We start from the raw sequence: 13658 nt of genomic DNA on the forward strand, positions 1-13658 counted from the left end.
TACGGCAACTGCTCCGCCCTCAACCATAAGGCTCTCCAGAGGGTAGTGAGGTCTGCACAACGCATCACCGGAGGCAAACTACCTGCCCTCCAGGACACCTACACCACCCGATGTTACAGGAAGGCCATAAAGATCATCAAGGACATCAACCACCCGAACCACTGCCTGTTCACCCCGCTATCATCCAGAAGGCGAGGTCAGTACAGGTGCATCAAAGCTGTGACCGAGAGACTGAAAAACAGCTTCTATCTCAAGGCCATCAGACTGTTAAACAGCCACCACTAACATTGAGTGGCTGCTGCCAACACACTGTCATTGACACTGACCCAACTCCAGCCACTTTAATAATGGGAATTGATGGGAAATTATGTCAATATATCACTAGCCACTTTAAACAATGCTACCTTATATAATGTTACTTACCCTACATTATTCATCTCATATGCATACGTATATACTGTACTCTACATCATCGACTGCATCCTTATGTAATACATGTATCACTAGCCACTTTAACTATGCCACTTTGTTACTTTGTCTACACACTCATCTCATATGTATATACTGTACTCGATACCATCTACTGTATGCTGCTCTGTACCATCACTCATTCATATATCCTTATGTACATATTCTTTATCCCCTTACACTGTGTATAAGACAGTAGTTTTGGAATTGTTAGTTAGATTACTTGTTGGTTATCACTGCATTGTCGGAACTAGAAGCACAAGCATTTCGCTACACTCGCATTAACATCTGCTAACCATGTGTATGTGACAAATAAAATTTGATTTTGATTTGTATACAAGGATGTTGGTCACCTCCCTGACCAATTCCCTTCTCCCCCAATTTATGTTTGGCTGGACAGCCAGCTCCAGGAAGAGTCTTGATGGTTCTAAACTTCATCAATTTAAGAATGATGGAGGCCACTGTGTTCTTGCGGACCTTCAATGCTGCAGAAATGTTTTGGTACCCTTCTCCTGATCTGTGCCTCGACACAATCCTGTCTCAACGCTCTACGGACAGTTCCTTCGACTTCATGGCTTGGTTTTTGCTCTGACGTGCATTGTCAACTGTGGGACTTTATCTAGACAGGTGTGTGCCTTTTCCAAATCATGTCCAATCAATTACATTTACCACAGGTGGATCCTAATCAAGTTGTAGAAACTCAAGGATGATCAATTGAAACAGGATGCACTTGAGCTGAATTCTTATGTACATAAGGTATCTGTTTTTTATTTTTAATACATTTGCAAACATTTTGAAAAACCTATTTTTTGTCATTATGGGATATTGAGCGTAGATTTCAGATGTTTTATTTAATACATTTTAGATTAAGGCTGTAACATAATAAAATGTGAAAAAAGTCAAGGGGTCTGAACTTTTAAATGTTTATTTTTTATTTTTTAACTAGGCAAGTCAGTTAAGAACAAATTTGTATTTTCAATGACGGCCTTGTGGGTTACCTGCCTGTTCAGGGGCAGAACGACAGATTTGTACCTTGTCAGCTTTGGGGTTTGAACTTGCAACCTTCTGGTTACTAGTCCAACACTCTAAACACTAGGCTACCCTGCCACCCCAACTTTGCTGGTTCTGTGGTTCATTGTTGCCCATGCAAGGAAGTTAGGCTAGCATTTCAGCTCGGTAGCCCATGACAACAAAAAAAAGTGTACTGTATGACCGAGCCATAATCAGAACGTTTTGCCAACAAGGAGGATGGCATTGGCAGTCTACAAGTAGGGTGAGTCAACATGTTTTGTTTTAAACAAACAGACAGAAATCCTGGCCAGCCACATAATATTGAGCAACATTGATTGAACTTAATTGTTTTTGTAATCTTTAAGTTCGTTTTCAGTGTATTAAACTAAACATATAGCCTTCTTGATATGGTGCTGGAATAGTGGAGGCAGTGCTCCTGTTGTCTTTGTTCTGACTTGCATTAACTCTGGTTCTAAATCAGTAGTTCTTTAGTAAACTGTTGAAAACATTAACATCCTTGACCATGCTGCAGGTTATATGTTTTGTTTCATGCAATATTTCCTTTGTGGACTTCACCTGACAAAAGTATGTGTAGTTGAATTTATTCTGCCACTATGTGACTTGTCTTTTTGTTGTCACTGCCTTATTGTATATCATGGTGGTGTATGAATGAATTATTTAGTAAACAACTTGATCTGGCTTCTGGCTTCCACATATACTGGCTACAAATGTACTGCTATAAATGGATGCACGTGGCATTCTGGCGATTTTGACCAAAACTGTTTTATATCGGAATTGTCTGTTCACGCGCAAATCTAGCCACTCATTGGCTAGAATGTTCCCACCTGCTCTCGCCTCCTCCCGCCTGCCATTTGCGGACAATTAGTCGACTGACAGTTCAATCTTCTCAATATAATAGATACTCTTTGTATAGCCTCTCCATATAGCCTCTCCATTTCGGTCGTCACTAGTTAACACAGCCACAAAGTCATAAACCCCGCCTTTTTCTACAATTTATCTTCCTAATCTGATTTGAAACCTAACCTTATCCTCAACCACACTAAGCTTCTACCTAAAATTCAAGACCCCAAAGCTAATATTTGTTAATGAATTTGTACGATAAAGCTACAGACTTCTGTTATCCAGCGTGAGCACCTCCCTTTCACTTCTAACCAAGTCAGTCGCATTTTAGTGACGTGGGAGAAACTTCCGTTGCGTGCACTTCCTACACACGTGCATTTCAGAAGTTGTTGGAACACTGAAAAGGTATTTATCTATTTGTGTTTAACGTTACGGACTGATGTTGTAAAATATTTTGGTTTTAAGGTTGAGTTGTCGGCTGTTGTTAGGAGGATGTGATTGTTGGAGGAACCGAAACAAATGATCAGAACCGGCATAGTTGGCCACAATAACATGTATGGGAAATAAGCTAGCATGTTAGCCTGGCTACTGTTTGAACCAAATATGATAATTTATTTACTTCTCCTATTATTATCATTATTTACGTTAGTTTGATGGCATAACGTTAGATGGGAAGCCATCTCTCCCTGTTGCTTCACATACTTTAGTGGATTACGAGCGCCTAGTCTGATTTAATCAGGTTCTAATACGTAATTATTTGGGATAGTTACACTGCAAAATCGTGTAAAAGTTGTTTCCAAGCCAGAATGTTTACATTTACGTTTGATCGTACTCTACCGGTTGTCTGTGGTGTCTGTCCTTCACATGTAGGACATTTTGAGAAAAAAATCCACGGAAAAAGTAACTTAATGTTTAACCCACTTTCTAGAGTGCGGTGCTAAAGAAGACATGTATATTACCTGGTGCATGTAACATTATTGCTTTCGTCCTTCTCCTCGCCCCTACCTGGGCTCGAACCAGGGACCCTCAGCACACATCTGACACCCTCGAAGCATCGTTACTTGGCGCTCCACAAAAGCCTCGGCCCTTGCAGAGTATAGGAAACAACATCCCGCTAACTAGCTATCCATTTCACACCGGTTACACATGTGCAACGCCATGTAAAAGCCTGCTGACTTCACTTAGTGTGCACGTACTTCTGTCTTGTGCTCGTGCCTTCGGCCATGAGTAAATGTGTGCACATGTTGCATACATACTAACTGAAGTCAGCAGGTATTTAAATAGTTTTGCAGGTGACAGGTACATGATAGTCCCACTAAAACCAAACCAGATGGGATGGTGTATTGCTGCAGAATGCTGTGGTAGCCATGCTGGTTAAGTGTGCCTTGAATTCTAAATAAATCACAAACCGTGTCACCAGCAAAGCACCATCACACCTCCATGCTTTATGGTGGGAAATACACATGCAGAGATAATCCATTCACCCACACCGGCTCTCAGACATGGAGGTTGGAACCAAAAATCTCAAATTTGGAATTCAGACCAATGGACACATTTCTACTGGTCTAATGTCCATTGCTTGTTTCTTGGCCCAAGCAAGTCTCTTCTTATTGGTGTCCTCTAGTAATGGTTTCTTTGTAGCAATTTGACCATGAAGGCCTGATAAACACAGTCTCCTCTGAACAGTTGCTGTTGAGATGTCTTGAAATATGTGAAGTGTTTTATTTGGGCTGCAATTTGAGGCTGGTAACTCTAATGAACCTATCCTGTCCATTTTTGTGGCGGTCCTCATGAGAGCCAGTTTCATCATAGTGCTTGATGTTTTTTTGCGACTGCACATGAAGGAACATTCTAAGTTCTTGAAATGTTCCGTTTTGACTGACCTTCATGTTTTGAAAACCAGCTGATGGACTGTTTCTCCTTGCTTATTTGAACTGTTCTTGCCATAATATGGACTTGGTATTTTACCAAATAGGGCTATCTTATGTATACCATCTCTACCTTGTCACAACACAACTGATTGGCTCAAACACATTAAGAAGGAAATGCATTATTTTAACAAGGCACACCTGTCAATTGAAATGCATTTCAGGTGACTACCTCATGAATATGGTTTAGCGAATGCCAAGAGTGTGCAAAGCTGTCAGGGCAAAGGGTGGCTATTTGAAGAATCTCAAATGTAAAATATATTTTGACTCTTTTTTTTTTTGTTGTTGCTTACTACATGATTCCATATGTGCTATTTCATGGTTTTAATGTCTTCGCTATTGTTCTACAATGTAGAAAATAGTAAAAATAAGAGAAACCCTTGAATGGGTAGGTGTTAACTTTTGACCGGTAGTGTATGCCCACGGTTCTGCCTGCTCCTCTTTTCTCCCTGGCCTGCCTGCTGTTTTCTAATGACTGGATGTGTTCAGTCTTTGGTCTGTTGTGTGTAGAATATCCTAGTTTAGGCAATTTATGGGACCGGTGTCACAGGGATACAGTTTCTTCGGGCCAGTCTTACATGTATGGGGTTGGCTAGTCTTTTTGTTGCTGTGGCGGTGTTTTGTCTCAATATGAAATTACAGTAGGTTACTTGTATAGCCTGTATCAATTACCCTTTTCAGATATAATGTTATGTGGCCCCTTATTATGGCGTGTTTGTTTGTCTGTTAGGGTAGACTACACTACAGCTTTTTAAACGCAGACTCATGACCCTGAACTGTCAATTTTTCGCATCCCTAGTTATTGAGTTTCAACATTTTCTACTTGCCGTGTAGACATGATTAGTGTGTTAACTTCTGTGCAGCATGACTAGGGAGCTATGATGCAGCCCAGACTCCCAGTGCAGGGCAGGCTAGCAATGGGTAACTGGAGCAGGGCACAGTGCCTGTCTCGCGCTATAAGGGGGACGGACCTCTGCTGTGCTGCTAGACATGAGTATGTGTCAACTCACATTTGACAGAAGCACCGACAGTAATAAATTCTAGTACTGGACCGTTTTTCATGGTCTAGTATGGGGGAAAGTACACAAGTTTTGGTATATCATGCAATGCTACAAGCTATTTGACATGTATAAAAAACCAAATTCAACCAATGAGTTTGGTCTGCTTGGTGTGTTTTTCATTTGGCCATTTAAAAACATGGTTCTACTTGTATCGTCCCAGGCCTAGCTCCAACCCCTAATCCATCCCTGAGCAGAAAGGATGTCCAGTGATGTGGAACGGCTGTTGATCCAGTTTCAGGATGAAGCGGGGGAGCCGCTGGGTTCTCCCTTTGATGTCCCGCTGGACATCACACCTGACAAACTACAGCTGGTCTGCAATGCACTGCTACAGAAGGTACACACAACGCTCACACACTGCAACATATTGCTTTAAATCCCCAAGGACAGCCCCATGATCCACACTTAACTTCCATCTCTCTAACCCTGCCTCTTACTCCCTTCCCTCTACTCTGTCCTGGGCTGTTGTGATAGTTTATTTGGATCCCCGTTAGATTTGACTAATACCTCTTCTCCATATCACTCCAGGAGGAGCCGGTACCATTGGCGTTTTTTGTGCGTGGTGAGGCGGAGGTGGTGGAGAGCCTGAGGGTGTGTGTGAAGGCCCTGGGGGTGGAGACTGAGACGGTTCTGCCAGTAGTGTACCAACCCCAGGCGGTGTTCAGGGTCAGGGCTGTCGCTCGCTGTACCTCCTCACTACAGGGACACACAGAGGCTGTCATCTCTGCCGCATTCAGCCCTACTGGGAAGTAAGTATATATTTATATACACACACACAAAGACTGAGATATATACACACACGCTGGGCTAGCTGTAATGTGTGTTCCTCAGGTACCTGGCCAGTGGTTCTGGAGACACTACAGTGAGGTTCTGGGACCTGACCACCGAGACACCACAACATACCTCCAGAGGTACATGCACTAGTGTTGTTACTGTACCAGAATTTTTACTTCGATACCAGGTTTAGTATGACGATACCGAAACTATACCACAGCAAAAAAGTGTTTAAGCCAGACTAACCAGCAGGTGCTGGAAATGTCTGTCTGGAAATGTCCACTGTCCACTCATTGAAAGTGCTGTATCTTCCTCATTTTTCAGAGTATAAGCCTGAAACAATGCCTAAATACTGGCGACATGTAGAAGAAGCCATAGAGCTTGTGAACTGGGTCTTAAGTCCTAAGACTTAGGACCCAAGTCCTAAGTCATGGTTGTGAATACTTGTACAGTATATCATTTATTTTTAAATGAATACTCTGTCAGGTAATCGCATACTAACGTCCGTTCGAATATTCAAATAATCGGGCCATCACACACAAGAGAGCAATGTGTAGAATTGATCGACCTGACCCTTGTGAACAATCACGGTCTCCTCTCCTCCTTTAGGCCACTCCCACTGGGTGTTGACTATTTCCTGGTCACCTGACGGACGGAAGCTGGCTTCTGGCTGCAAGAACAGCCAGGTGAGAGACACTTACACCAGGGTTGGGGTCAATTCCACAAATTAAGTTCCCTCTCCCTAGAAAATCCATCAATTCAAAATTCTTAAATTGAGTAGTTCTTGAGCAGTTGTTAAATTGAGTCAATTCAACTAATCTCGAATTCTAATTATTCAAAAATACAATTCCTAATTCATTATTCTAGATAAATGAAAGCTGTTTAATATGAAGAGCATGAAATACACTATTCCACACGGTAATGGCTGTGTTCGTTATACAGGTTTTCCCCCAATTTGTTTGCCACAGTGTGGGAACAAAGCTAACAAAACAGTCATGAGTGGTAATTCCAGTGTTCACTCTAAAGGCACACTGGGATATATGCAAATATCTGCATATATCCCAGAGTGCCTGTTAGTGAATGTTAGAATTACCACTCATGACTGTGTTTGCTAGTGGTGGTTGTTGCATTCAATTCTTATCAACCTTGTAACCTTCAACAAATGAGCGCCTAGGCGAATATAGTATCCTCCAACCCTTTATGAAAATACATTACATATCACAAGGCTATACCGCAACAGTCTAGTTTTACCCTAACACAGATACTGAAACAAACTATTTTTATTTAAAAAAAATTACAACCTTGTAGCCTTCACTTGCATGTCCAGCCTCTTGTTTTTATTTATTTAACCTTTATTTAACTAGTCAAGTCAGTTAAGAACAAATTCTTATTTTCAATGACGGCCTAAATACAGTGGGTTAACTGCCTGTTCAGGGGCAGAACGACAGATTAATAATACCTTGTCAGCTCGGGGGTTTGAACTTGCAACCTTCCGGTTACTGGTTCAACGCTCTAACCATGAGGCTACCCTGCCGCCCCAAGGGCTTATAAAGTGCTGCATAAATTAATATGCAATTGTAAGTTTATTCAAATACCAGAAGATGCATGATAACCTTCAGGGTGGTGTTTATTTCCCATTGAAATCCAACCAATTGTTGAATTTGCAGTATTTAGGATCGTTCATCACCCACCTTTTGCATTCCGACTGATTGCAAGTTGACCAGACAACCTAAACCATATGAACTGGCTCCACCATCTCAACAACTGGTGCAGTAAATCCAACCGCTGACGGATTGGAGTAGATTAAAAAAATATATATATATTTCTTTGTGCGGCATAATATAAAGAGCAATCAATCTACACCGACACACAGAATTGTAAAAATGGACCAGTCAAACGGCATGCAGGGAAACATGTTGATCAGCCCCTGACACCAGAATTGTTCCAAGTTAAAAGTAAGCAATGCAACATGTTGTAGTCCTCTGTAGCTCAGTAGAGCATGGCTCTTGTAACGGCAGAAAATATTGGGTTCCATATGTTGAATGGTGCATTGTGGGTAGTTTAGAAGATGTTCGCAGATAAGTTAATAAATATGTATAAAAAAACATAACATAACTGTTTGTAGTTATATGTAACCAGATTGTGACTACAACTGTCTTTGACCACACTGTTACTTTGGTGAGTAAAAACTTGTGCTTCCTACCCTTTAAGGGATAGTTCACCCAAATGACAAAATGGCACTGCCATAGTTCAGACTGCTTAAGGGTAAGGAAACCAATGTGTCATTTAGTTGAACTATCACTTTAATTGGACAAAAAATGATCTAACTGGAAATATATTGCACGTCAATTCCTCATTAGAAAACGTAACAAATAATGTACACACATTCATGTATATAATTATTTGATTTAAAACAAAGTAATTTCTCCACTTCTTGCTTCAACTCCAGAATTGAAATGACATTGGAATTGACACACACACTCACTGTTTCTCCTCAGATCTGTATCTGGGACCCGTCTCAGGTGTGTGTGTTAACCAGTGTCTCTCTGTGTAGATCTGTATATGGGACCCAGTGACAGGACAGCAGATGGGGAAGACACTGACAGGACACACAAAGTGGATCACATGGATCTCCTGGGAACCTCTACACCTGTAAGATTTACTCTTCTATTTATCTTTTCATCTCGCTCTCTTTTCTCCTTTCTCTCTAATATAACTATCTTGTGCGCTCTCTTCTCAGTAACCCAGAGTGCCGTTACCTGGCTAGCAGCAGTAAGGACGGGGCAGTGAGGGTTTGGGATGTTGTGTTGGGGCGCTGTGAGAGGATCCTGACGGGGCACACCCAGTCTGTTACCTGTGTGAAGTGGGGAGGAGACGGACTGCTATACACATCCTCACAGGACAGGACTATTAAAGTCTGGAGGGCTAAAGATGTAAGTGGGTGTGTGTGAGACCCTGGTCAAAAGTAGTGCACTATATAGGGAATAAGGTACCATTTGGGAGGCAGACATTCTACTTCATCTGACCCCTCTCCTCTTCCCCCTCGTCCTCAGGGGGTCCAGTGCAGGACTCTTCAAGGCCATGCTCACTGGGTCAACACCCTGGCTCTCAGTACTGACTATGTGCTACGGACTGGTGCCTTTGAACCCGCCGACGCTACCATCAACCCCCAGGACCAGACTGGCACATGTACGTACACCTGTCCTCTGTGCCTCTCTCTCTCCTTCCTCTGTGCCTCTCTCTCTCCTTCCTCTGTTCCTTCCTCTGTGCCTCTATTTGCTCTTTCTGACTTTATACGTAAACCTCTGTCTCTGCCCAACTCTTGGAGTAGTGATATTGAACATAGTTTTGACACCTCATCTCTCCACAGTTGAGGAACTCAAAGAGAAAGCCTTGCAGAGATACAACAAAGTCAGGGTGAGTGTCTCCTGTCTCTGCTGTGTATTTAGTATTTATTAGGGTCCCCATTAGCTGCCGCCAAGGGGGTCCTGGGGTCCACTGAACCTCTTACCCGTTGTGTAGGGTGAGGCCCCGGAGCGTCTTGTGTCGGGCTCTGATGACTTCACCTTGTTCCTCTGGAACCCAGCAGAGGATAAGAAGCCTCTGGCGAGACTGACGGGTCACAGCGCTCTGATCAATGAGGTCCTGTTCTCCCCCGACACACGCCTCCTTGCCTCTGCTTCCTTCGACAAGTCCATCAAGATCTGGGACGGACGCACCGGAAAGTATGTATAGTGGAACTGCGCTAGGTAGTATGTACAGTAGTGGGGGAACTGCGCTAGGTAGTATGTATAGTAGTGGGGGAACTGCGCTAGGAAGTATGTATAGTAGTGGGGGAACTGCGCTAGGAAGTATGTATAGTAGTGGGGGAACTGCGCGAGGAAAGTGGCTAGTGATGCATGTATCACTAGCCACTTTAACTATGCCACTTTGTTTACTTTGTCTACATACTCATCTCATATGTATATACTGTACTCGATACCATCTACTGTATGCTGCTCTGTACCATCACTCATTCATATATCCTTATGTACATATTCCTTATCCCCTTACACTGTGTATAAGACAGTAGTTTTGGAATTGTTAGTTAGATTACTTGTTGGTTATCACTGCATTGTCGGAACTAGAAGCACAAGCATTTCGCTACACTCGCATTAACATCTGCTAACCATGTGTATGTGACAAATAAAATTTGACTTGAAGTATGTATAGTAGTGGGGGAACTGCGCTAGGTAGTATGTAATAAGAGTGGAGGAATTCTAATCTGTAATGCATGCCATTTATCAGACGCTTTTATCCAAGGTGACTTGGACATGCATGCATACATTTTTTGACATACGGATGGCCCCAGCGGGAATTGAGCCGACAAGCCTTGGGGCTGCCAGCACCATGTTCTATCGACTGTGCTTGCATAATGACAGAGTCCAGATCTCTGTTCTATTCTGAATCACGCTGAACATTTGATTCACTAAGCACCAGCTCTGTTTACAGAGAATAAAATCATTGGTACAATATGTAAACCTACATAAACACTGTCTCTGTATGTAGTAGTTCTGCTCTCTACCGGGTGGGAGTCTAACTGTGTGTGTGTGTGTGTAGGTACCTACAGTCCCTGCGTGGTCATGTAGCAGCAGTGTACCAGGTGGCGTGGTCAGCAGACAGTAGACTGATGGTCAGTGGTTCCAGTGACTCCACTCTGAAGGTCTGGGACATCAAGACTGGCAAACTACACACTGATCTACCTGGACACGCAGATGAGGTGAGAGGGAGGGATGGTGTTTTCCACAAATGGGGCTCTAAAATTAAAAGAAGAGATGCCCAATTAAGTTCTGGGTCCACATGTGTTAAGAGAAGTGATGGAACCTCCATCAGTTAAATGAGTGAAAGAATTTCAACAAGTGTTTGCAACTCTTTGTGAATTGCAGTATGTTATTATTATTTTTTTTAAATACTTAACTGACCCACTAATTTCTTCTTAAAGAATCTTGTAAGAGTCTGTTGGGGGTTGGAACCTACTCTAAAAGGCACACTATAGCAGTTCGGAAAAAAACACAACATAGACGAGACTAATTTATTCCAAAGCTGCAGCTCATGGTTGGTACACTACTTTAATCAACCAGTCCGTTTTGTATTTGTGATTAAAGTGTTGTGATTTGGCAAGGAATGTAGCTTTGCTATAGTTTTGTTTGTATCCCATCAGTTAGATATGTTTTTATAGGCAATCATTTCTGTAAGCCTAATGGGATCTTGGGTACGGTCGGATCGAAATTGAGTGAGACCCGTAACTAAGGGAAAGAGCTGGGATCACTTGCTATTTTTGTTGAGTCTCGTATGCACATAACAAATTAAAGGAACAACAGTCGACGTGATTGTCAACTTCGGTACAAAATTCAAGCTATTGTGTGACTGCGTTAGAACTTCATTGCTCGTCATACCATGCAATCGGATTTGACTGGGAATTCTGTTAAGTGTTATTGTTTTAAAAACCAATAGATTGCCTTTTTAAACGGCACATGACAGGGATGTACCCTCTCCCCCCTCCTGTTTGCACTGGCAAATGAACCACTTGCAGAAAGAATTAGACAGGATCCAAAGGTAACAGGTATTGGTAAACATGAATATAAACAAAATTAGCAGGTTTCCTGTTATACCTGACCAATATTGAAAACACAATAGCCCCCTGGCTAAAAATAAATCAGAATACTCTAAAATCTAAGGATAGAAAATGTATGAAATGATGGCAGTAAGAAAAATGATAACTGGCATGGCTCCCAAAGTCTTTGTTTATTTTTGGTAATAACAATTACCCCACTGAGTTGATCCTCTAAAAAATTATTTTTGGTCATAAGGCTTTATATGGGCAGATAAAATGTGTAGACTAAAAAGGGAAGATTTTAAAATGTTTTTATTTTACACTTCCTAAAACGGAGGGTGGTTATAACCTTCCAGACTTGGAATTGTATCAACTTGCTACCCAAGGCTTTTACTTGTGACATATAGTTAAATTAACTAAAGAGAAACAATGGGAATATATTGAAGATGCACATGTTTGTCACTTTCTCACTCACAGGTGTTTGCAGTAGATTGGAGTCCTGATGGCCAGAGAGTAGTCAGTGGAGGAAAAGACAAGTGTCTCAGAATGTAAGTCCCTCTCTCACACAGTCACTACCTCACACGATCTCTCCCCTCTCCCGTGGTCAGTAGAGTAACTGCTCTATTTCCTGTATCTTAACAGATGGAGGAGGTAGCCACACCAATCATGTGCCTTACTAGCCCCTGTCTCCACCAATCAGGAAGCCAGGATGACGGACAGAAGGCGGGGCCAGTGGTCTGAGACTTCCTGGTCCTACATTGGAACATAATGCCCTGCTTTACCTGTCAACAACAACCACACTTACCGAGGACTGCTGATCAAAGTGATGTAGGAGAGAGAGAGTGATGAGAAATGGAGGGGAGGATATAACCAGAGGCATGGAAGTAGTGGAGGGAGCCTGAGGCTAGTAAGGTACTATATCTAATAGGTGTGTGTTGACGTCTATACCTGAGCCCTAGCTGAGGGGACTGTAGGAATAAAGGAGTCTTAATACAGGTTGTTGGAACACCTGGTGTCTTCTATTAATGCATCCCCTCTCTCTCAAGGTTAATATAGTAAAGTAAAACTAGTCAAGAAAAAAGGATTTAGTAAATTGAAATAAATATAATTAACAAACCCGTTTGAAAAATGAAAACTATATTTGACTCCAAAACGACTTAGAAAATAAAAGCCATCATGAATGATCAGTTTTAGTTTCCCCCCCTAATTTTCTGCATAAATGTAATTGGGTTTTCAAGGTTTAGGGGGGGTTCAAGCTACTGAATCTGGGGGGTAAATGCTGCCAGAAGATGGTGATATTTCAAATAGGCCTAGCTTGTGTATCAGTAGTTATCACTAGCTATCAGGAAAACATCTAAACGTACTACTAAAGTTGAAAAGTATTGGATTGGTGTAAACATGTGCAACAGGGTTTCCTTCTACTATATTTTTGGTACCACATTTATAATTTAAGCATAACCTAATGACCATCTCCTTTTGTATTACTGCCCCCCAGTGGCAAGAAGTTAACCCCCCCCCCCCTTCTCCTAGCCTCCCACGCATGCTTTCTATCTCTAACACTAAAGCTAAAACTGAAACTAAATAATATACAAACGAAATAGCAATTTTTTTCTATACAACTGAAACTATAATCACCTCCCTGGTCCTGGCTGCTTCTGACCTGCTGGTTCTCTCTTGACTAATACAGCCTACGTTCCTGACACCTGCTGTGTCTCTGCTCTAATCCTCTGTGGTCAGTCAACTGAAAGGCGAGGTCCTGCCCTGCTGCTTCCCTCTACGTTAGTGACAGGATCATTAGCTGCTCTGTCCTTTGACTGACTGGTCCTCTATACCTAGCCCGATGGCTCTATATTTAAGTTATCTGCTGTGTCTGATCTAGTCACTGTCTGTAGGACCTCTCCCTCTGTATTCTACTATGTAAACCAAGATCATAGTGCTTCATCATTAAACACCTTAGATATCGAA

General features: G+C 42.1%; 1 protein-coding gene across 3 annotated transcripts; it reads left to right on the forward strand.

The window, feature by feature from the left end:
- Positions 1-1131: 1131 nt before the first annotated feature.
- Positions 1132-13658, forward strand: nle1 (notchless homolog 1 (Drosophila)). Of its 3 annotated transcripts, none has more exons than XM_035758106.2 (13): positions 1132-1224; positions 5490-5663; positions 5855-6075; positions 6158-6237; positions 6710-6786; positions 8655-8752; positions 8841-9033; positions 9154-9289; positions 9471-9517; positions 9623-9825; positions 10700-10859; positions 12171-12241; positions 12336-13658. In XM_035758106.2, the coding sequence occupies exons 2-13, from the start codon at positions 5529-5531 to the stop codon at positions 12346-12348; spliced, it is 1434 nt and encodes a 477-aa protein (XP_035613999.1). In that variant the 5' UTR covers positions 1132-1224; positions 5490-5528; the 3' UTR covers positions 12349-13658. The 3 variants fall into 3 exon arrangements, with proteins under 3 accessions (XP_035613999.1, XP_035613989.1, XP_035613981.1); XM_035758096.2 differs by lacking the exon at positions 1132-1224 and adding an exon at positions 1415-1741; XM_035758088.2 differs by lacking the exon at positions 1132-1224 and adding an exon at positions 2579-2745.

Source organism: Oncorhynchus keta, chromosome 4, assembly GCF_023373465.1.
Source record: "Oncorhynchus keta strain PuntledgeMale-10-30-2019 chromosome 4, Oket_V2, whole genome shotgun sequence".
Taxonomy (NCBI): Eukaryota; Metazoa; Chordata; class Actinopteri; order Salmoniformes; family Salmonidae; genus Oncorhynchus; species Oncorhynchus keta.